We start from the raw sequence: 24,384 nt of genomic DNA on the forward strand, positions 1-24,384 counted from the left end.
TTATTTTTAAACACTTCCATGCTAGCATTAGAGGGAAGGGTAATGTAAAAACCGTCATCCTCTGCCTTGCATTCCATGATGCTATATAAATCATTAGGTTTTAGTACACACCTATTTTATACGTTTCGTAGTTCATCAAACTTGATCCAACTGTTGAATTTCTCAGGCCAATTTTTCCAGCGTACAAAAACCTGTTTGACACCCTTGACGGTGCGTTGATTTAATATTTTCTCCACTTTTACATCTTGTCCTTAAATATCTTTACTTTTTGAAGTTCCTCAGCGTAAAAAGAACCCTCAATAGGTTCTCCATCCAAATCTTTGAGTTTGTATACAGGAGGAGATCGGGGTATCCGCTCATACACTGTAAACACTTCATCCGTAAAACTCTGTTTGTATTTTTTGTCAAACACTCCACGTACCTTGGATATTCTGACAAGATCCCCCTGTTTAAACATTGTCACTGAGTCCCTGCAATATCTGTTGGAGGTAACCTCGTACAGATTCTGAAACACTTGAAAGGCATTTTCTGAGGTCACTTCCATTGGGCTCATCTTAATGCTGGTGTGGTAGCTGTGGTTGTAGCTTCTAGTTCAATTTTGCAGGACGTCAATGTACCGCCGGGTGTTGTTAGCAGAAAAATATCTCCACATCCTTGTTTTTAACGTACGGTTAAACCTCTCAACCACAGAGGCTTTTGCTTCACTTGATGTGGCAAAATGTTCAATACCGTGTTTCTCCATTAGAAGCTTAAATGTCTTGTTAAAAAATTATTTCCCTGCATCAGTCTGAAGTTTTTTTGGGACCTGACTTTCTTTAAAAACGGATTCAAAAGCCTTTAGCAACTCTGCAGCAGTTTTCCTCTTCAAAATACGCACAGACGCCCTCTTTGAAAAGATGTCAATGACTGTTAATAAATAATTGTAACCGTCATTTTCCTTGGCCAGAGCTTGCATGTCACAGGGATCGGCTTGGAACTGTCTCAATGGTCTGGTGACAAAAACTCTGTTTCTCGGGAACTTTCTTCTTGCAGGTTTATGTGGAGTATAGGTATCTTCTCCCGATAAAAAATCTTTAACTTTTTCAACCGCTACCTTCTTCCCCGTTTCATCTTGTATAACCCTCCTCAACCTTTCTAAACCCCCTAAACTTCCAGGATTTGATGGGTTGTAATATACATTTTTCATGATCCTTCTTTCAGACATCCCAGTTTTATGCTCACTCTGACGACTACTTGTTAAATAATGAATAAAACAAACACCTGAGGGTATATTTATACTTCTTTTTTTATTTTATACCCGTATTTAATAGAGAAACAGAAAAAAAAACCACATTCAGATAATAAAGATCAATTCAAACATTGCAATCTTTAAAAAAAAAAAAAAAAACTGTTATATATGTATACCAGTAGAAAGCTGAGAGAGAATACAGAAAAGACAAAACAAGTCATCAATCATCTGAGATCGGATCGTAGCACTCTGAGACAGAGTTAAGCTGCTTGAGACAATCATTACCGCTCATCTTATCGTACATTTCAGTGATTGCACTATGGAAGCCTTGTACCGATTTCAGTTCATATAAAACCGTCTCAGCAATCGTTTTCACTCTGAAGTCATCTGCTTGTATGCGTCGAAGTGTCAGAAGTTTCCGAATAGCGGGAAGGAGCTTGGGGTTTACGAGTCGTCGCACGATGCGTTGAAAGTTGACTTGGTAATACTCCTCCTCCAATATCTCCAGGCACTGATGCTGTCGTTGGCTCGGGTGGTTCGTAATGCACCCATAACAGGTTTCTTTGACATAGTTCAAACAGGTTATGTTGAATAAATGAAGTATTGCTGTTTTCACCGTATTGATGAGAGCGCTTGAGCGCTTCATCACCCTGATTACTCTCCTCCTCCTCTGGTGAAGGCTGAGGGGCAGGTATCGGGTCTGGAGTTTGTGGGGAGGGTGAGTAGCTGATGGTTGCCTCGTCCTCCACGATCACCCTCTTGTCTTCAGGTTGGATATCTGTGTGTACAGACTCAGCCACGCATAGTGGTGAATAGAGGCCGGGTGAAGGCGGATGATATGATCTGAGGTTGTATCCTGTCGGTGTCCCTGAACTGAATAGGGACTCAAAGAGCTGCGACGATGAGGCGGCTGGTGAGTAGAGGTCTGGAGAAGGTGGATGATACGGCCCAGTGTTGAAGCTTTTATCATCATGATCAGGAGAGAAGACGGTCTCTTCTTGCTGGCTGTAGAAGTCCCAGTATGGTGTTTTCCCGTACGCTCCATACATTCTCAAGGTCTGCCGCCCGCCGTTATGAAGAAGAAGAGTCTGTGAGCTCGCAGTTAGACCCTGATATATAGCGCAGGAAGGTGGGAGGGTCCTCAAGAAGGGGAGTGGGTCCTCAAAAGAGGGTGGGCTTTAGATCCACAGCAGGGAACGTCAGGATTCTTTTCACTGACATAACATCAATCCAGCAGCGTGAGTTTTCGAAAAGATTGGAAAGACGCTGTCCAATTTCATTCATCTTCTCAACCCAAGCATCATACGGTAGAGCCAGCAGTCTTGAATACACCGCAGTTCTGATTGAATGCCTCCAACACAAACAGATCTGAGGGGGTCGTCTGGTTATTCTTGCGTTTGCTTGCCTGAAAAGACCAGCGGCCATTTGCTGTGGTTTTTGACCCCCACACTGCACTAAAGAGAGGTTCTCTCGCAGCTATTTCAACATCGGAAGGACACATTCTCATCCTGTTTGCTGGTCGAGGAGAGCTTTCATCTTCATCCTCCCTTTCGTACACTGAGACTGATTCAGGGTTATCGTTAAGGTGTGGGATTGCCAGCCATAACACAGCCCAGTCGTTGTGGGTGAGAGTACACAGAGCCAATGATCCATTAAATACCTCGTCTTGATCCAATTGATACAGGCAGAGCTCTCCTATTTCGTACATGAAAATATACCCCCAGCTACCGCTCAGTCCATATGGTTCCAAAGACCACTCTTCCTGCAGAGTGTCGAATGGAGGCCTTTGTACCTTGCATAGGTAATATGTTGATTTCTTCGGGGCATCCATTTCATGGCGCGTATGCCTGTAGACGGTTACTGGGGTTTCACACAGAAGAGATGTACGTCTTAGCTGACCTGAGGCCTGTTTTTCATCCATTGTTGTTGGTGAAGTTGAATCATCATCTGCAGAGTATGTTACGATAGGAATTCCGATAGATATCTCAGATGAGGAAATAGATGATGTAGATGGTTGTTCATCATCTTAGCACATCTTGCTTTTCTCCCCGGTTTGATGAAAAACTCTCTTAACTCTAACCATTGTTCAACAAGCGTTCTTTTCCAGCGAATGCTGCAGGTAAATTGTTGCGTTTTCCGCTAGTATTTAAAACAAACAATGAAGAACGCTCTGTTTTTTTAATTTGTTGATTCTAGATTCGCCCCCTAATGACAAAATCCTATTAGCGCGCTTAGTTACGCCCCTTGGCCATACCCCCCGAGACACCTCAGCAACAGCGCAGACGCGTTAATTCATTAAACAGTGGATGTGTATTGTCAGACAATGCTCCAGACTTATAGCCAGGAAAGTGCTATTTTCCTCTTAATTACTTTGTGACTACAGTTGGTGTGAAGACTGTCTGAGACAATGCACACCTGTGGATGTTTAGAGGTCTGCCCATCTATTCATTAAACAGTGGATGTGTATTGTCAGACAATGCTCCAGACTTATAGCCAGGAAAGTGCTATTTTCCTCTTGATTACTTTTGACTACAGTTGGTGTGAAGACTGTCTGAGACAATACACAAGTTGTCTGCTTTAATTCAATAAACAGTGACATGTCTGAGGATTTTATAACCTTTATTTTTTATTTTTTCAGTTTCTTGTTACGTTTTACATAGACATACTGGTTACAACCTCTGGCTCCCAGAGGAATGAGGAGACAACTGGAATGAGGAGAAAACTGTTTTCTCTAAATCATCAATAACTATTGCTCTAAGATGAAAAAAAGAAAAGCTTAAGGTAAGTAAAATTATCATCCATTTTACCAAATGGAGTCTCTCATGATTCCAAACAAAGTCTTTTAGCTGTAGAATCCATTTCTAATTTGGAAACAGGATGCTGAGCACTCATAACAATTTTTTTCAGTTCATTGGTTTCTCTGTTTTAGATCATCTCTACAACAGAAGCCAATTCATCCTTCTTTTCTAAATAGCATCTAAATAACCCCCTGTGTTAAAACAAAATGAATTTACAATCTGTCAGGTACTCTCTTCTTATCAGAATTTCGTGTGGTGTGCCTGCATTAAATTGAGTGACCTTTTAAAGTGGAGAAACTACATGTTTTGTTTTTAGATGTAAAAAACATCTAAAAACATACAATTAGAAAGATTCGCTTCCTTGTAATGACAACTTCCGGTTAATGACAACATCCGATTAATGATGATATCCGGCTAATGACAACATCTGATTAATGATGATATCCGGCTAATGACAACATCCGATTAATGATGATATCCGGTTACGTCACAGGAAGCCCCAGCCACCGGAAGTCCCGCCCTAGGATGTCCCAGCCACCGGAAGTCCCGCCCACCTGTCAAAATTTTCACACCTCATTTGATTGAAGGATGTCCTTAATGTCTCTTGGGGGGTTATGACTATAGGGAAAATCTCAATTTCAGAACCTTGAGGGTTCGAACCACCATGAAGAGAATGTGCATTTCAGTCAGTGGTGTGAAGGTCTGGAATAAACTCCAAAAAGAGCTGAAGCAATGTCCAAGCATGAGTCTGTTTAAAAAAAGACTAAAACTGATGTTTTTCAACATGTACTGGGATGAAGAGGTGAGGTGAATGGTATCTCATCTCAGCACGGTATGTATGTGTGTGTGTGTGTGTGTGCGTGTCTGTGTTTCTGCTGTGTGTTTGCATGGGGTGCATGGGGGTGCTGGGCCCTCTTCTCTGCTTCTGGTCCTCTGTGGCTGCAGCCTGACGCTGCAGTTGTTGCAGCCAGGCTTCTCTCGCTGCTCCTCGCTCTGTGCCTCGTGGTGGTGGGGGGCAGGTCGGGGTTCAGGGGACTCTTGTGGACGGCTTGGTAGTTCAGGGGGGTCCTGGAGATCTTGTCCGCCTCTTTGCGCTGTGGGGTGGGGGGTTGGGATTGGTGGGGGGAGCTGGTGGTGGTGGAGCTGTGGTGTTGGATTGTGGCTCTGATGATTTGGGGGGGGGGTCTCTAAGTGCCGATATACAAGAATGTGAATGTGGATTTCCACAAGATCTAAACCTTAGTAATAAGAATAATAAGAATAAGAATAATAATATACTGTATCCCACTTTACCCTGTTTAAATGGTGCTGGTGCCAATCAAACCCCTAAAAGAGATAATGAATCCAGCAAGACTTACACAACCTTGCTCTCGCAAAAATTTTCTTTTTACATTATAGAGTTTGGATTTCAACATTAATTCTCATTCCATGCCTTGGAAACCATGCCCTTTGTTAATGATCCAACATTAAATACTTCGTCAAGTGGAAATACTTATGAGCCTAATGCAACCAGTTCACCTCATCATGCCTGCACCTGAAACACAGGCAATACTATCTGCATCATTCCAGTTAAAAGCAATGAAGACTGCATGCAGTGCCACCTTACTGACAAATCAGACAATATTTCAGATGGTGCATTCACTCAATTTACAAGTGTTGACATGAACAGAAACAAAGCAGAGAGATATAAATTCAAACAGGAAAGTGAACAGAGTTTTAGCAGTTAAAGTTCTAAAGAGGATTTTTGCTATTGTCGCTGTTTGCTTAAACTTGGCCATCAACAGCAGAACTTATAGTGGTGTGGGGGTCAGAGTCAAAGACTTTGCAACTTTACATTTTTGGTGTATAAACGCTATGAAAAGTTGCTCATCTACCTTCATGTTTACTAATGCCAGGTGATCGGCTTCATTTGTTTGTCCCTTGTGATGTTATTGACCCAAGACACCAGTCTTTTTTTTGCTCAGTGCTGTTTGAAAAAAAGGTCCAATTTTGTGAAATCCTGCGGTGGAAATACTTCACAAACCAGTTGTGTTTTGTTGACTGTGTACATTCATTGTGCACAAAAATACTACGCTATACTTTTGTATCTTTATATTGTAGTTAAAAAGTGTGTACCTATTTAAACATTTACTGAGCTTTGCAAAAGCACTTTTTTTCTACATTTTTTCACATTACCACCCCAGTCTTTGATTTATTTCTCTAAGAGTACGTGACACTGTTGGGCGAATAAGTATAATAAATTAGTTTGTTAGGCTTTGATCACTGACCTCAGGAAATTGCTTCCCCAAGTCCTGGACACCATTTTAAGGTCCCATGGAGGCCATGGGTTAAAATAATGCAGGGAATTTCTACAATTGAAGTTTTTATGTGTTTTTATAATAGTGCTAATGTGTAAAGTTAAACTATTAAATGCTGAATTATGTATATAAAATTGATAAATCTAAATATTTGCATTTATAAAAATGTCTTTTGTATACGGGTGGTGGATCTTTGGGATTTGGTGTACCCCAGTGAGTGAGTGATATAATCCTTTCATAGCAGACAATACTTAAGGCGACCTTTTGTTGTTTGATTGACACTGTGATTGCTGCTGCTGGATAGCTTGAAACACCCATGTTTTATGAAGTTGTGCCTTATGTGGGAATATAAAACACTTGTTGCTTTTACCACACTCTACCTCTGTCATCATCTAGGCTGTAATCCAACCACTAAATAAAACTCAGGGAAACCAACTGCCTTCAGAGGTCACCTACTTAGTAAACAGTCTACATGTGTATAATTTAATCTCAGTATAACTGAAGCTCTTCTTTGTTTCGATTTGTTTTAGTTATTGAACAAAGAGCTTCATGAGGATCAAGCAAGACTCATGCAGGATAATGGATAAAGCTGTTCAGAAGTTAAAATGAGCTCAAGGTTATGATCAATTTCCAAATCTTTAAACATCACCAAGAACATCAATCCATCATCTGAAAATCTAAATGGTATTATGGAAGTGCAAAGCAAAACATGGTCACCGGCCTAAATTAACATGCCATAAAAAGAGAGCAATAATCAACAAAGCATCATGGAAACTGTGGAGGAGCTGCAGAGATCCACTGCTCAAGGGGGAACAACTTTTAGTCATGCACTCTACTGATGAGGCTTTATGTAACAGTAGCAAGAAGTAGGAAATTGCTGAAAACCATGTGGAGATACAGCAAACGTGTGGAAGAAGGCGTTCTCCACAGATTAGATCAAAAATAGGACTTTTTGGCCTACATGGAAAACACTATGTGTGGCGGAAAGGCTAACATACAAACCATGGTGGTGGTGACATTGTGCTGCGGTGATGCTTTTCTTCAGTAGGGGCCGTAAAGCTTGTTAAACGCTGTAAAAGTGAAGAATGGGCCATACATGTTCCCTTCAGCAGAACCACCTTCATAGCCATAGCTAAAAAGGAAAGGTTTAGATCAAACCATAATCGTAGAATGGCCAAGTCAAAGTCCAGACCTAAGTCCAATTTAGAATTCTTCATCCAATCAGACCAATGAGACCAAAACAAATAGATTTTGGCCTACATGAAAAATGCTTTTTGCAGAAGAAAACTACCACTGCACATCATTGTGGAAACATGATGGTTGGGCTGTGATGCTGTGCGAATGTTTTTCTTCAGCAATTACAGGGAAGTGGGAACAGGGTTAATGGGAAGATGAATTGAGTGAAATTCAGGGAAATTCTGGAAGAAAACCTGTTAGAGGCTGCAAAAGAGTTGAGACTTGGATGAATTTGGTTCACCCTTATCCTAACCCAAGATATTATTATTTTCCTTCCAATTCAAAGTTATGCACTACTTTCTGTAGAAAGTAGTGCATAACTGTAAAATGTGAAAAGATTTGAGGGGGTATGAATCTTTTTGCAAGATGCAATATATATTTTGACAGATAGTGCACTTAAACTGAGAAATTCAAGCCACACAATGTTTCAGCCAATTGAAGAGCTTCATGGAAGCCATGCCATAACTGGTAATAAGGTAAGTGGCGCCATTATGTGGTGTAATGCTAAATTACAGTCTGGTAGACTAATCGATGGATCCCGTTTTAGCCATCTCATAAATACATGCCGTAAAAGTAAGGTAAAACTTTAAGGGAGTGGACTGTGTCAGAAAATAAATAAGAAATAAAATCCTAAAAAACACGATCGAAAAACTGTCAAAAATGATTGCTGACATGACGATTAGTTCAGATTGTTGATAAAAAATATGTGTACAACTTTAGAAAAATAGTAATGTTATCTCCTTTATTTTTCAATGTTTTCTTTTTTAGGCTGGATTCATGCTTCTATCTCTTCCTCAATCACATCCAAGCTCCAAAGTAAAAAAAAAAAAAAAAAAAATCACAGCAGGCGGCTTTCCCGTCGCGCACTGATAGCCTGCATAAAATAGGGTTAGAGCGCAAAGCGTCGGAGCGCAGTTACCCCGAACCGCTCTGAGTTCATCACGTTTCCTGGACGGAGTTCCTGAGGGAGGGCCCGAGATGAGACGGGAACACAAGAAGGCATGGGAAAGTTCTCCCCACTTTTTCCGACTACAGCGGACCTTTATAAGGCAAAACACATTAAAGCGGAGTAACATGACCAGTACACAGCTGAGGGGCTGGGAGGCCGTGTGGAGACATAACCCGCTTTAAGAGAGAAGAAGGTAAGAAAGTTCACCTGGACAAGGAAAAAAAAAAAAGCATGGATAGAATAATGAGAACATTATTAAATGAGAACTCTCATTTATCGTGGATCAGTTAATGTTCTGCATTATGTTCAGTGGCTGGTAAATGTTTATTTTCTGCCATTTTCTGAGATAGTTATCTTCATTAAATGGCTTTAATTACATTGTAATAAAAATGAGACTGATTTCATTCCAGTCACATTGGGAAATTTGAAGGTTTTAATCAACCTAAAGTAACAATGACTGGTTTTGTTTGTTGATGGCTTTTCTCAGTTGTTTATTGTTGCTTCTGTTTTCTGGGTTCAACGAGACTCTTAGCTGTTATGTGACGTTTTGGTGATTTTAAGATTGAGCAAAACTGAATTTTTGTTCAGTTTTACAGTCCATTTTAGCAACTTGGCATATTTCGGCATAGACTATTGTGATATCGTACACAAAGGTTTTAAAAAGTCATGCTTTCAAAACTCAAGCGTTTCTCTCATGCCAAAGAAAGTACCGGAGTAACCTAAAGTTTGATTTTGCCAGCAAAAAATTGTAATAAAAAAAATAGATAAAACTTTGGTAGCATTAAGGTACACATTGTAATTCCTACCTTGGTTGTGCCAGGTTTTTTACTCTGATGTACATGTGCAAATATACCTTTAAAACAAACAACTGTATCACTGAAATAACCTACCATTAATTTTGTTAAATTGTGTAAAACATAGAAGCAGTGAATGGAAGAAGCTGAAAGACTCATTTTCTACACATTTGTATGTTTTTTTGGAAAAACTGATATCATCCTGTACATACACACATAATTTTAAACCAACAACCTCAGCAATATTACTGTGATGTCACTCACTACAATACCACAACAATTATCAATTTAAATGATTCTATTTACCCATATAAGTTGTGAATAGCATCAATATAGGGAGCAGCTGTAAACAAAGATGTTTCTTTTTTGCTACTACTAATGGACATGCTGTTAATATTACAGTGTGTGATTGTTGATACTCTAACTTTATTCAAACAATAAGACAACTTTGAGATTTACATTGGGGTTTCACACATTCCAGTTAAGCTGGTGCAGGAAACATGCCACACTGATATTCGATATGAGAACTGAAAAAATTCTCAAATAAGCAAGCAGCACTAAAAGCAGTCAGCTGTAAGTTAGTGCAAAGCCAGTTCTGACAGACTTGAAGTCTCTATTTGTATCGGAAAAGTTAACAACCTAAAGCTAATGAAACATAGATTAGGTATTTGTCATGATGCCCATTTTCATCTCTGGTACAGTCTGACAATCTGGCAGGCCAGTGAACAGTATGCAGGTATACTAAGTTTTTAATAATTTATGGTTTCAAAAATCCTAAAATGTTATGTCATATTGTTCGTAGGGTTTAAATACCTTTTAAAAGGCTGCCTGAAAATGGGCCAGCACAAATGTAGTTTTCTCTGGCTGTCAGCAAATGGCAATGCAGAAATGCCCCTCCCCTACCTGTTACTACACACTACAGTTAGATAGCTTTTCCCTCACTTACAAGAAAGACAAAATGTTTCTGGTTGTGGAAAAATACAAACAGTCACTGTGTGGAAACAAAAGGAAGACCATCCATCACTCTTATTGATGTAGTGCTATTCAAAAATAACAATATAATTAGCATTATTATAGTTTATTCAGAATTCTCTTTATTGGCCAAGTTTGTTAGCACAAACAACGAATGTGACTTCAGTTTCCAGCGCTCACATTATCATTAACCATAAATATAAAAATTTTAAGCTAAATAAAAAAAGGAGCAATATATACATGTATGTTTTTATGTACAGCCAATAAACAATATGTTAAATAATTTAGCAGCAGAAGGATGAATTTTAATTTTCGTTTAAAATTATGTGGTAACACTGTGATATTGCGGTAATTTCACTTAAGCTTGTTATTTTCTCATAGGCCCACTCCTAGGAACATGGTCAGCAAACTCTTCATGACAGTTTTCCCAGAAACGGAATAAGAACAACATAGTTATTACAATATTATCATATCTGAGCTCTTGACAGTGCATTGTCTTCTCTTCCTGTCAGAGGAGTTTATATTTTCATATGTGAAGAGTTACTTCTTGCCCAAGAGGGAAGAAATAACATAAAAACATTAATAGCATAAACAAATAGACAAGCGTCACAGTAAAGCCTGAACTCCCCCACACAGGATGTTTATTCAGATGTGTGTGTATGTGTGTGTGTGTGTGTGTGTGTGTGTGTGTGTGTGTGTGTGTGTGTGTGTGTTGCCCTTTGAGCAAACTGCTGTGTCATTCAACAATGCCCAACATCCTCCATTCCCTAACATCCTCACAGATCAGGACAATACTTTACTGAATTCAGTTATAATACACTTTGTAGGATATTACTTTCATTACCTGACTCAGTAATGAGTTCTCTGTTAAAGCAATAATGGCCTCTTTTTGGACTGATTCTGAAAAGGTTTGTCGTAAACAGTTGCAGTGCACCCTATTTATGTTCAAATAAAATGCTAAGTTCAGTGCCATGTGTTTTTGTTTTAGTCAGGTTTAGTGTATGGAAGCTTTGCTTTTTGCATCTCGATGGTGAGGAGCTGGAGCCCCTAAGAAGAGTGTGAGCTCATGGAAGAACTAATAAGGCTCTGCTGCCAGATACACAAGCTCTGTTGTAAAAAAAAAAAAGAAACCATTATACTGAAAAAGTTGGAATAAAGTAGCTCGTTTGTAATTTATAGAATAAAACAACCCACTGCTTAGATTTTTTTTAAACCTGTGAGAATTCAGTCATGAAAATAAAATGTACCAATTACGTTTTAAGTAGTGCTTTCAAGTCAGTCTTCACAGTGTACCTAGGCTATATGCCCCAAGACTAGACACATCTTGCTTTTGTCCACTTATACCTTATAGCTTGATCTATTTTCATCTGCTCCACTCTACAATTAGTCCAAAAAAACATTCACAATGTATATTTTTAATTAGTTTTTCTACGTATTCATTGGATTTATAGAAAAGGAGAAAACCATTTGGGAACCACGCACCAATTTTAGAACCTCTTTGAGAATAAACATCCCAATAGAAAGTTTTTTTATGCTGTAAAAATAGCCACTTGTTGGAATGTTTTCAGACCCATTTCATAATCTATTCCTTTAGTCTTTTTTTTTCACCAATAAAATACTACTAAAACACAAATTTAACTTGAAAAATATTATGTTTATTGGGCTTTACCATTTCAGTCTTTATATCCATTATTGCCTGCATGTTTTGTCGTCTTTGAACTTTGCTCCAGCATGAAGTTCTGAACAATGTTGAATGGGTTTTTCTGTATTTATTCCTAAATTGTCGCCCAGTCCTTGTTGCTGTGGAACATCCCCCGCAAAATGACTGCAGGGGTCCTGTTAATGAAAGGATACTCAGTTTTAGGGGTTCTTAAACAGTCTTTGTATCAAAAGTGAGCTTTTCATTTTGTCACCATGCACAGTCCAAAGACATGACTGTTAGGTTAATTGGTCTCTCTAAATTGCCCTTAGGTGTATGAATGAGTGTGTGCATGGTTGTTTGTGTGTTGCCCTGTGATGGACTGGCGACCTGTCCAGGGTGTACCCTGCCTCTTGCCCATAGACTGCTGGAGATAGGCACCAGCTCCCCTGCGACCCACTATGGAATAAGCGGTAGAAAATGATGACTCCCAATCTGTATTTTTATAGTAAATTGTTTAGGCAGATAAGTAATTTTAATATTCACTTCTCACATACATGAGAGCCTTTGGAGTAGTTTTTACTTTTTTGTCTCTCTTGGAAGTGTCAGATAATCAACCAAACTTTGATGCCAGACAGATAACTGGAATAAATACAAAAAGTAATTTTTAAATGACAATTTGTCTTAGTGAGTAATGGGATTTCCCAACCAACCTGGTCTTATACAAAAAATTAACCATCCATCCATTTTCTATACCCGCTTCTCACGGGAGAGCTAGTGCCTATTTCCAGTCTATGGGCAAAAGGCAGGGTACAGCTTGGACAGGTCACTAGTTCATCACAGGGCAACACAGAACAAAGAACTATGCACACACCTACTCATACCTAAGGACAGTTTAGAGAGACCAATTACCCTAACAGTCATGTTTTTGGACTGTGGGAGGAAGCCAGAGTACCCAGAGAGCACGGGGAGAACATGCAAACTCCATGCAGAAAGACCCCCATCTTGAGTCGAACCCAGGTCCTTTTTGCTGCAACTGCGCCACCTTGGAGCCATAAAAAAATAACTATTCCATGTTAAATCATTATTTGCTGTGATTAACCACATTTGTTTGGGTTAAAATTTCTAGTCACACTCAGGCCTGATTGCTGTTTGGACAATGAGGAAGATGTGTATGCTGTATCATAACCTTAACCAGCTAGGTCAAACTGCCTTCAGAGTGATGCAGAAGACTCATTGCTTGTTATCTTAAATGCAATTGGCAGTTGTTTCTACCAAGATTGGCACAAGGAGATTTTAGGTTTAATTGAGCAATTACTTGTTCACACAGGACCAGGCTGGATTAGTTGTCTTCTATTAATAAATGAAGTCATCATTTGAATACTGCACTTTATATTTACTGTACTGTATGATATTAAAATTAATTTGAGGATCTGAAACATGTAAGTGTGACAAAAAAGCAAATACAGAAGAAATCTGTAGAAAGCAAATACTTCTTCACAGCCCTGTAAACAGATGATGATGTGCTGTCTGGCGCCACTGCCAGTCATAGACAAAGTGAACTGCTGTCTTGACAATAAGCCTTATTCGTGGAAACATGTTGAATAGATGTATGTCTGTTTACTGGTTAAAGATAAAAGAGAATGAAGAGAAACCTCTTACTTTGCCCAAATAACCTCCAGTCAGGAAAAATAGGTGACCTTAATAAAAGTAAACAGGTAAAGAGTAGATTTCTCCCACTATGAAACAATCTCTCCCACTAGTCTGAAACACTTTTTGCCCTAGAATCAGTGAAACAGCTGGAATCTTGGCTACAATAGAAGGAAAACCCAAAGGCTGGGATAATTTGACACAACACTGTCCTTGTCACTGCTACGACAAACAGCTCTAACACAGTAGTGAGATCATCAAGCTGATATACAGTCAGTTTGAGCTTGCCACAGAGGCCTTTTAAACCCCTAGTTAGGGTGTCAGTCTGCCACAGCTCCAAGCTAGAGCCCTCAGACATTTCTCATGACTTTCTACTCCTCACTTAACAAATCACTATAAAAAATCTTCACCTTATTAGCCTTTGTATGGAAGCGGGAGACTATGCTATCACTAATTTGATTTTGCTTTGACAATTGTTGCCCAAGTTTAGGATTTGCATCTTTTTATGGTAACTCTTCTCAGATAACTGGTTTAATCTGCGAGCCTGTACACAACTGAAATGGAAAACTTGTAAAAGGATTATACTTAAACTTTGGATTTTATTTACAGTAACCATAGTTTTATACGACCAGGGCTTCTTATCCCCAATAACTGATTTGACTGAGCAGGCAGATGTAAAGAGTCTGGGGCTATTTTGTCTCTTCGATCAGACCTAAGGCTTAACACCAGTCTGTCTTACGGTCTATGGAGTGGTCTCCAATTGCATTGTGTAAACATTGCAACAGGCAGCGGTAGATGCAGGTTATACCACATCTCAGGTGCAAGTTTTGCAGATAAGTCTCAGTGGCTTAGTGGGTCGCAACTAATAAATAAGCCTTTGCTTGACTGAAAGCATCTTCCCACAAAGACAAGGCAAACAGCTTCTGGAGAAAGGTTTTATGGTCAATCAAACCAAATATTTGGCCACATTGTCAAGGAGTTTGTTGGGTGCAGTCAATAGGAGTAGTCAATATGACATTAATGTGTGTATAATGAGTGTATGTAAACTTCTGTCTGGATTGGTATACTATGTTATTATCTCTGAGTCTGGCTGTTGAAAAATGTACTTTCCTTCCTTCAAAAAATGTCTTTAGTCAGTACCGTCAGAGAACATGTAATTATAGTTTCTTGGATAATTTTAATATTCTAATGTGCCACACTGTCTCCTGTCTATAATGTGTCCATCTCAGGGGCAGAGGATGTCCAGAGCTGACTGGTCCTTCCTGGAACACCTGCTGAAGGAGGGCCAAGAGTACTCAACTGCCATTGGCCGGATCTGGCTCACTGTGCTCTTCCTGTTTCGCATGCTGGTTCTGGGAACAGCTGCTGAATCGGCATGGGATGATGAGCAATCTGACTTTGTCTGCAACACGAGGCAACCTGGTTGCACAGCCGTCTGCTACGATAAAGCCTTCCCCATATCCCACTTCCGTTACTTTGTCCTCCAGGTCATATTCGTCTCTACTCCTACGATCTTCTACTTTGGATACGTGGCTATCCGAGGTGGGAAGGACCCAAAAACTAAAGAGAGCAGAGCTGAAAGTGAGAGTAAAAGAAGTGAAATTGTAAAAGGGAGGGAAGGTATAAGTGTGAATAAAGATAAGGCAGGACGTAAAGAGGAAGAAAACAATTATGGGAATGGAATAACATCTAACAAGGCATCTCCTGAGGATCAACAACTGAAAGGGCGCCTTCTGAGGGCATATGCATTCAGCATCCTCGTAAAAATCCTCCTAGAGGCTGGATTTATTGCCGGACTTTGGTTCCTTTATGATGGCTTTTTCATTGCAGCCAAATTTGAATGCACAACATCACCATGTCCTCATACTGTCGACTGCTTCGTCTCTCGGCCCACGGAGAAGACCATCTTCACCATCTACTCTCAGGTGATAGCTGGCATCTCCCTTTTACTCAACCTTATTGAACTCATCCACCTACTGATATTAGCCGTTTCTTATCGACTGGAGAACCGGCATCAGGACCACCTACCTCAAGCAAAGCGGGTACAAGAAACTCCAGCACTCCAAATAGAGGTGTGCCAGGCTTGTAGTACTGGGAGGGATATCAGCGTCCACATGCAGGGTGGGGAAGCAGAATTGCCTGGTAACCCCTGTGAAAGCTACACTGATGCAGTAATAGAGGTTAACTGGGAATCAGGAGAGACAAGGGACAACTTGCTTCCAAGCTATGTGAACTGCATGAAATCTACACATTCCAAACAATTCACACATTCAAAACATTCACATCAAACTGGGAAATATCTTAAAGGTGCCCATAAGGGACATACAAACCAAAAACACTATGTTTGATTGTAGCTTTGTGTACTTTTTTGGTTCTTGGCATGTCTGCACATGACACTTAACTTACAAGAGTACACAGTCTGAAGGAAAGTAGTACAACAACCACTGCACTGTGACCTCCATGCATCTAGGCAGACAGACATTTGGCGATTTTGTTTTTTGATAAACAAATCTATTTAAAATTAAACATTTTGAGAAGCCCCTGCCAAAGACAAAAAAAGTGTTTCCATTACAAGATTTAGGTCATAAGATGCCTTCCTGCTATGTTGAATAGCAATGTGATGTGGAAAAAATAAGCGGAGGGGTCTGACAAGGGAGCTTCTGAGTGTTTATGCAAGGAAATTTAGATTTAAACATACACTGCTCAAAAAATTAAAGGGAACACTCCAATAACACATCCTAGATCTGAATGAATAAAATATTTTCATTGAATACTTTGTTCTGTACAAAGTTGAATGTGCTGACAACAAAATCACACAAAAATCATCAATGGAAATCAAATTTATTACTTAATGGAGGCCTGGATTTGGAGTCACACACAAAATTAAAGTGGAAAAACACACTACAGGCTGATCCAACTTTGATATAATGTCCTTAAAACAAGTCAAAATGAGGCTCAGTATTGTGTGTGGCCTCCATGTGCCTGTATGACCTCCCTACAGCGCCTGGGCATGCTCCTGATGAGACGGTGGATGGTCTCCTGAGGGATCTCCTCCCAGACCTGGACTAAAGCCTCCGCCAACTCCTGGACAGTCTGTGATGCAACGTGACGTTGGTGGATGGAGCGAGACATGATGTCCCAGATGTGCTCAATTAGATTCAGGTCTGGGGAACGGGCGGGCCAGTCCATAGCTTCAATGTCTTCATCTTGCAGGAACTGCTGACACACTCCAGCCACATGAGGTCTAGCATTGTCCTGCATTAGGAGGAACCCAGGGCCAACCGCACCAGCATATGGTCTCACAAGGGGTCTGAAGATCTCATCTCGGTACCTAATGGCAGTCAGGCTACCTCTGGCGAGAACATGGAGGGCCGCACACCCCACACCATTACTGACCCACTGCCAAACCAGTCATGCTGAAGGATGTTGCAGGCAGCAGATTGCTCTCCACGGTGTCTCCAGACTCTGTCACGTCTGTCGCATGTGCTCAGTGGGAACCTGCTTTCATCTGTGAAGAGCACAGGGCGGCAGTGGCAAATTTGCCAATCCTGGTGTTCTCTGGCAAATGCCAAGCGTCCTGCACGGTGTTGGGCTGTGAGCACAACCCCCATTTTTGGACGTCGGGCCCTCATACCATCCTCATGTAGTTGGTTTCTAACCGTTTGTGCAGACACATGCACATTTGTGGTCTGTTGGAGGTCATTTTGCAGGTCTCTGGCAGTGCTCCTCCTGTTCCTCCTTGCTCAAAGGCAGAGGTAGCAGTCCTGCTGCTGGGTTGTTGCCCTCCTACGGCCTCCTCCACGTCTCCTTGTGTACTGGCCTGTCTCCTGGTAGCGCCTCCAGGCTCTGGACACTACGCTGACAGACACAGCAAACCTTCTTGCCACAGCTCGCATCGATGTGCCATCCTGGATGAGCTGCACTACCTGAGCCACTTGTGTAGGTTGTAGAGTCCGTCTCATGCTACCACGAGTGTGATAGCACCACCAACATTCAAAAGTGACCAAAACATCAGCCAGAAAGCATAGGTACTGAGAAGTGGTCTGTAGTCCCCACCTGCAGAACCACTCCTTTATTGAGTGTGTCTTGCTAATCGCCAAAGATTTCCCCCTGTTGTCTATTCCATTTGCACAACAGCATGTGAAATTGATTGTCAGTGTTGCTTCCTACGTGGACAGTTTGATTTACTTGCAATTATGTTGTGTTGTTTAAGCGTTCCCTTTATTTTTTTGAGCAGTGTATTTCTCTGATATTTGCACTGTAAGCCCAAGAGTTAAATGGAACTTTGTTCTCTCCTAATGGATTTGCGCTCTCTGTGGAATGTACTGGTCTCTGGATCCTGCTCGGCTCCCAGAAGGATAATTGCGGCATAAATGCAGGCACGCATGCATGCACACACACAATATGCTTGTCTCCTTTCACACAGTGAGTTCTGGTCAATCAAAAGTTGGAGATTTGGTCTTGGAAGGCAAGAGGGGGTGCTAAAAGAAGCCGAAGGTTTGGATTTGTGGGATGGAACATTACTTCCAGTGACCATAGTATTTCAGCGATGAAGAGAACAGAAGAAATGACCGCCTCATAAAAGCACTTGCTCATTAATGTAAAATCATTGCTGGAAACTTCAATGAGCTATAGTTGCAGTGCCTTCCAAAAGTAAACTTGTTCACAGATTGTTGCATAACAACCACAAACTTTAGTGTTGGGGTTTTATTTGTTTGACTAACACAAACAAAATGATGCATAGTTTTAATTACCCAGAACAGACCATCCCCTTAGTGAAACAAGGGGATGGTGGTGTCATGTTGTGGCCATGATTTTTATCAGCAAGGATGTTGAAGCTGGTTGAAGGGAGTGGGAAGAAGGATGGAGCTAAATAAATGTTTTGTTATATTTTTACAAATAACAAACAGAAAAGTGTGACGTGCATTCGTATTAACCCTGCTGAGGTTATTACTAGACTTTCTAATTCATGGCTTTACTTTGATCGAAACAATCCTACTCTAGCTTTGGCTGCATGTTCGCCCAAGTCTTAAGTCTTTTACATCGTCTTACAGGTTTTTATTCCAGGACTGGCCAGTGTTTATCTCCATCTATTTCCCCTGAAAAGCATACCCGCAGCATGATACTTCCACCAAAATATTTCAGCATGTGGGTGATGTGTTCAGGGTGATGAAAACCATGCATCCATTTCTTTTAACTTCACATTCATGCACGTTTTCTGTTGGTCTGTTATATAAAATCCCAATGAAATACATTAAAGTTTGAGGTTAAAAAGTAACAAAAATGTAAAAAGGATTTTACTTTTGCACTATGAAACTATTTGTACTATAAAATATAGTACTCGCACATTGTATGGACATAAATTCGGTACAGAAATGTACAAATTGTACAAAACAATGTACAAGGGGAGCTCAATATTTGGACAAATGTATTTAAATGTATTTTTATGTATTGTAAAGAAAACCTGGTCACAATATTTATTATTTGTAGGAAAATAACTAATTATTCATTATTGATTATGTCAGTTCATAATAAAGTCTAAGAAACACAACAGAGCACTATTTATTCATTTATAAGGTTTAAGTTTATTTCTTGTGTACGGCATGCTTTTATTCCCTTTCATTTCACAATGAGATTTTTATTTGTCGAAACCATTGTTTCTTCGTCCAACAATACACTTTATGTCATCCAAGCATTGTTGCAACACAGAGAAAATGAATCCCTCGTGACAGCAGGATAAATAATACAAATACAAAGATATGGAATAGCGTTTCTTGATATCATCAGTGCAGCTTGCCCAGGGAACCAGTGAAGGGAAATAACTTTGATTTACTGTCTGTTTTCTAATCAGGGGGTTATGGGTTTGAAGTGAAAACAGGGCATCACTCATACAGCAGCATTAGATTGTACAAGCTGGAGCGGCCCTGTGTGCTCTATTTAATTTCCCCTGAAGAAGTCGGGCTGTTACTGCCTTTTTTCATGTAGAGCAACTGATAAAACTCAGAAGTCAGCACCTTCAACAACAAATGTTGCCTGGGTTCTGATACAACGTTAGTGATATTTCATTTGAGCAGTATGGCACCTCTAGAACCAAATGATATGATAAGCAGTTTTCTATTGCAAAAAAGGGGGTTAATAGAAAATGTAAGTGAAGCTGGTTCAGTACTGCTTGAACTGTAGGCGAGGTCAAAGAAAAATTGGAAATAAAAGCTATATAATTTATTGTCCTGTGGATTACCATAATTTTTTTAAATAATGATAGGAAGGAGATGTCTATGCCTTCACAGAGGAATGTGTTTTTATCACACACCCATGTTGGGGATGAATTGGCACGTATCGCTGAGAAAACAACGGCTACCAAGATCAGTGTCTACTGCCGCCGAACTCTGCTGGCATTTGCAAGCAGTTCTGTTATCTCTGTTTTCCATTGCGGGCGCGTGTCCATGTCGGTTTTTTCAGTGAAAAGCCGGAGGGGTCAAGGAACACATTGCAGTGGGCGACCTGTCACTCCCAGCCGAAGCCAGCAACAGATCTGTGTTGGAGCTTTTTGCATCGTCTGTTCTTATGGATGAAAAGCCAGAAATAAAAACAAAGCCCTCTTCTTCCATTCTTTTCACAGACTAAACTCTCCAATCCTGTTCAGTAACTTTCAGGTTGACAGCTGTGACTCTTGGTTATCTGCTTCTTCATTGAGAAGTCTGAAAAACTTCAAAACCACTAACAGTGTCTGGAAAAGGTCTGGTTCCTCTTTCAGAACAATGGAGCTTTAATAAAGTTTGATTATCTGTTATGTCTAGACTGTTTCCCTTCATCAACTTGCCCTTTCAGGGCAAACATGTTTTAAAGGAGCGTCCAAAAAAGCAAGTAAAATGGAAACGTTTGCTTGCATAAACATGTGAAAAATATGCAAACTAATGTCAACTGGGGGAAGAGCTTTATCTGCAAATATCCATGAAGTTATTCCCGACAGTTATACAGGGAATGTCTGAGTTTAGCTGCCACTCAGACTCTACTTACTGACATTCTTGAATTCACCGTTGATCCGTTTCTGCAATTTCTTCATCAAACAGAAATAAAGTGGAAGGAGGATGATACATGGTATTACGAGTATGAAGGGCACTTTTGTTCAGCCTGTCCCAATGCAACTTTTTTTGCAGTATGTCTCTACCTGGTATGTTTTTTTCTTTTTGTTCTTTTGGCTAAAACTCAGTCAGATTTGATGGGGAGAGTCTGTTAACATTAATTTTCAAGTGTTGAAAAGACTATAAATTAGATTTTGGGTTTGGACTGTGACTGTGCCATTCTAAGACATATACTTGCTACTTAACCATTCTATTGCAGCTCTGGCTGTATGTTTAGTGTCATTGTCCTGTTGAAAAGGTAGCCGTCACCCAGTCTCAAGTCTTATGCCAACTCTAAGAGGGTTTCCCTCCGACTTCCCATCAGATTATCAGCTTCCCTGTTCTTGCAGAAGAACAGCACCTCCACATCATAATACTGCCACCACCATGTTTCATGGTGGAGATGGTGTGTTCAAGGTTAGTTTTCCTCCACAACATTTTGTTGGCCAAAATGGTGAATTATTTGTATCTGATTACAGCTTCATCTTCCATATGTTTGAATTGTCCTCTACATAGCTTGTGACAAATGGCAAACATGTCTTCTTACAGCTATCAGCAGTGGTTTCTTCTTCCAGAGTTACTTTAGGTTTCCAGACTCTCTCCCTTTGTCTGGGATGTCTGTTTAGGTGGATGGTAAGTTTGCAATTGTTCAATACTTGAAATATTGTATTAATATTTTTTAGGTTTTAAATAGAATTGATAATCCGAGGATAGACTTGGAAATTGGTGTTTGCAGATTTTTGTTATTATTTTCCTTAAAGTTCATAATTTTACATACTTTGTTTGGTCTGCCACTTAAAATTCCAGTAATAAACATTGAAGTTTGTGATATAATGAATAATCTTAAAACGTTTAAAAGGGATATTGATACTTTTGAAAGGCAATGTGTGTGACAGGTCTAGCTGTCATTCTTTTTCTTTTCAGCCGAAAAGTTCTACTTGTTCCTAGAAGGCCTCCCTAAATAGGCCAAAAACGTGCCCTCGAGAAATTAGGAAGGACCAGTGTGATATCACCTCACAAAACTCAAACTTTCATTTCTGCACTGACCAACAAAGGCCTTAAAATAGCAGCTGGAGGGTGGATGAGGTCAAGAAAGTTATGTAATATCTGTATTTTTGGATCAAGTCGGAGCTTGTGTTCTGTGGCATTGCGTTGGGCTTCTTTATATGATTTATTGTTTACGTTGCAGAGAGCTAGTTTGAGGAAAAGGCAGACATGTGCCAACTCCTTTAGTTTCTCTTGACATCCATTAAAACAATGTACAAGAACAGATTTCTCTATCCATAACAATCTTCCCGTTTGTGCACCGTGCCCTTCATTTAAGCATTTGTGTGATTCAAGCAAACCAAACCAAAAAAGGCTTTGAATGATATCTAAATTTAACTGCTGGGAAAGGAAGTGGGTCTGTATCTGTTTCCCTTTCCAGTATTGTTTCTCCCTGGTTGATTAGTAGTCAGGGATTGTTTCACATGACAATGGTGCTGTGGTCGGTACACCAGTATTGTTTTTTATTTGTTCCCGTGTGTTTGTTGACCAGATGCTGCAGTCGCCCCATCAAAGCCTTGTGAAGGATGCAGAAAATGGAAAAAATGCCTGATGTGTGGACGGAGTAAATGAAGAGGACCAGCGCCACTTATAAAGTGTCTTGCAAAAGTATTTATACCTCTTGAACTAATTCAGCACCACCGTAATCACAGCAGCAAGTCATTTGAGGGTATGTCTCTTTACCCGTTTTGCACATTTAGAGACCAAAATTGTTTCATATTCTTTAAAAAACTGCTCAAACTAAGTGTGATTTAAAATTGTCTGTGAACATCAATTTTGACATTTTGCCAAAGATTGTCAGTGAGATGTACAGGGGTTGGACAATGAAATTGAAACACCTGGTTTTAGACCACAATAATTTATTAGTATGGTGTAGGGCCTCCTTTTGCGGCCAAAACAGCGTCAATTTGTCTTGGGAATGACATATACAAGTCCTGCACAGTGGTCAGAGGGATTTTAAGCCATTCTTCTTGCAGGATAGTGGCCAGGTCACTACGTGATACCGGTGGAGGAAAACGTTTCCTGACTCGCTCCTCCAAAACACCCCAAAGTGGCTCAATAATATTTAGATCTGGTGACTGTGCAGGCCATGGGAGATGTTCAACTTCACTTTCATGTTCATCAAACCAATCTTTCACCAGTCTTGCTGTGTGTATTGGTGCATTGTCATCCTGATACACGGCACCGCCTTCAGGATACAATGTTTGAACCATTGGATGCACATGGTCCTCAAGAATGGTTTGGTAGTCCTTGGCAGTGACGCGCCCATCTAGCACAAGTATTGGGCCAAGGGAATGCCATGATATGGCAGCCCAAAGCATGACTGATCCACCCCCATGCTTCACTGTGGGCATGCAACAGTCTGGGTGGTACGCTTCTTTGGGGCTTCTCCACACCGTAACTCTCCCAGATGTGGGGAAAACAGTAAAGTTGGACTCATCAGAGAACAATACATGTTTCACATTGTCCACAGCCCAAGATTTGCGCTCCTTGCACCATTGAAACCGACGTTTGGCATTGGCATGAGTGACCAAAGGTTTGGCTATAGCAGCCCGGCCGTGTATATTGACCCTGTGGAGCTCCCGACGGACAGTTCTGGTGGAAACAGGAGAGTTTAGGTGCACATTTAATTCCGCCGTGATTTGGGCAGCCGTGGTTTTATGTTTTTTGGATACAATCCGGCTTAGCACCCGAACATCCCTTTCAGACAGCTTCCTCTTGCATCCACAGTTAATCCTGTTGGATGTGGTTCGTCCTTCTTGGTGGTATGCTGACATTACCCTGGATACCGTGGCTCTTGATACATCACAAAGACTTGTTGTCTTGGTCACAGATGCGCCAGCAAGACGTGCACCAACAATTTGTCCTCTTTTGAACTCTGGTATGTCACCCATAATGTTGTGTGCATTTCAATATTTTGAGCAAAACTGTGCTCTTACCCTGCTAATTGAACCTTCACACTCTGCTCTTACTGGTGCAATGTGCAATCAATGAAGACTGGCTACCAGGCTGGTCCAATTAAGCCATGAAACCTCCCACACTAAAATGACAGGTGTTTCAGTTTCATTGTCCAACCCCTGTAGGTCTTAACTTTAACTAGGCCATTCTAAAATGAACAACACAACACTTTCATCACCATATGGATATCTTCAGGGTGATGAAAACTTTGTATCCATTTGCTTATAACTTCACATTTATGCCCTACTTTTCATTGGACTGTTTTATAAAATATGAATGAAAATCATTGTTTGTTGTAACTCAACAAAATGTGAAAAGGTTCAGGGTGCATGGATACTTTTACACATTACTGTAGCGTGCAGACATTTTAACATCTGCAAAGAAAACTGGTTATTTATCTTTTGGGTCGGGCAGGTAGATAATAATTACGGTTTTAATGTTTAAGAAAAATGTATCACAAACTCTTAGTAATTTATTACAAGACTCCTTTGGGGCTGAAACCTGCATACCTCATTTTTTACATTTAAAGCTGTGGTACTCTAGTAGACTAAGATGGGCGTGTAATTATGACTTCTGGGTGGATCTAATATCTAAATATTCTATTAGAGTACTTTCAGATTAGGTAAGCAATTATTAATTTGTCATAAGCTTTAGTGAAAGTGTTTCCCTACCAGCTCTTTCCTGGTAAACACTAAAA

At 40.3% G+C, this 24,384-nt stretch overlaps 1 protein-coding gene across 2 annotated transcripts; it reads left to right on the forward strand.

The window, feature by feature from the left end:
• The first annotated feature begins 8,568 nt into the window (after positions 1–8,568).
• Positions 8,569–22,564, forward strand: gja4 (gap junction protein alpha 4). Of its 2 annotated transcripts, XM_047382896.1 has the most exons (3): positions 8,569–8,701; positions 14,793–15,488; positions 22,222–22,564. In XM_047382896.1, exons 2-3 carry the CDS (start codon positions 14,802–14,804, stop codon positions 22,279–22,281), a joined length of 747 nt encoding a protein of 248 aa, XP_047238852.1. In that variant the 5' UTR covers positions 8,569–8,701; positions 14,793–14,801; the 3' UTR covers positions 22,282–22,564. The 2 variants fall into 2 exon arrangements, with proteins under 2 accessions (XP_047238852.1, XP_047238851.1); XM_047382895.1 differs by lacking the exon at positions 22,222–22,564 and having other exon boundaries at positions 14,793–16,378.
• The last annotated feature ends 1,820 nt before the right edge of the window (positions 22,565–24,384 follow it).

The sequence above is a fragment of the Girardinichthys multiradiatus genome, chromosome 13 (genome assembly GCF_021462225.1).
Source record: "Girardinichthys multiradiatus isolate DD_20200921_A chromosome 13, DD_fGirMul_XY1, whole genome shotgun sequence".
Taxonomy (NCBI): domain Eukaryota; kingdom Metazoa; phylum Chordata; class Actinopteri; order Cyprinodontiformes; family Goodeidae; genus Girardinichthys; species Girardinichthys multiradiatus.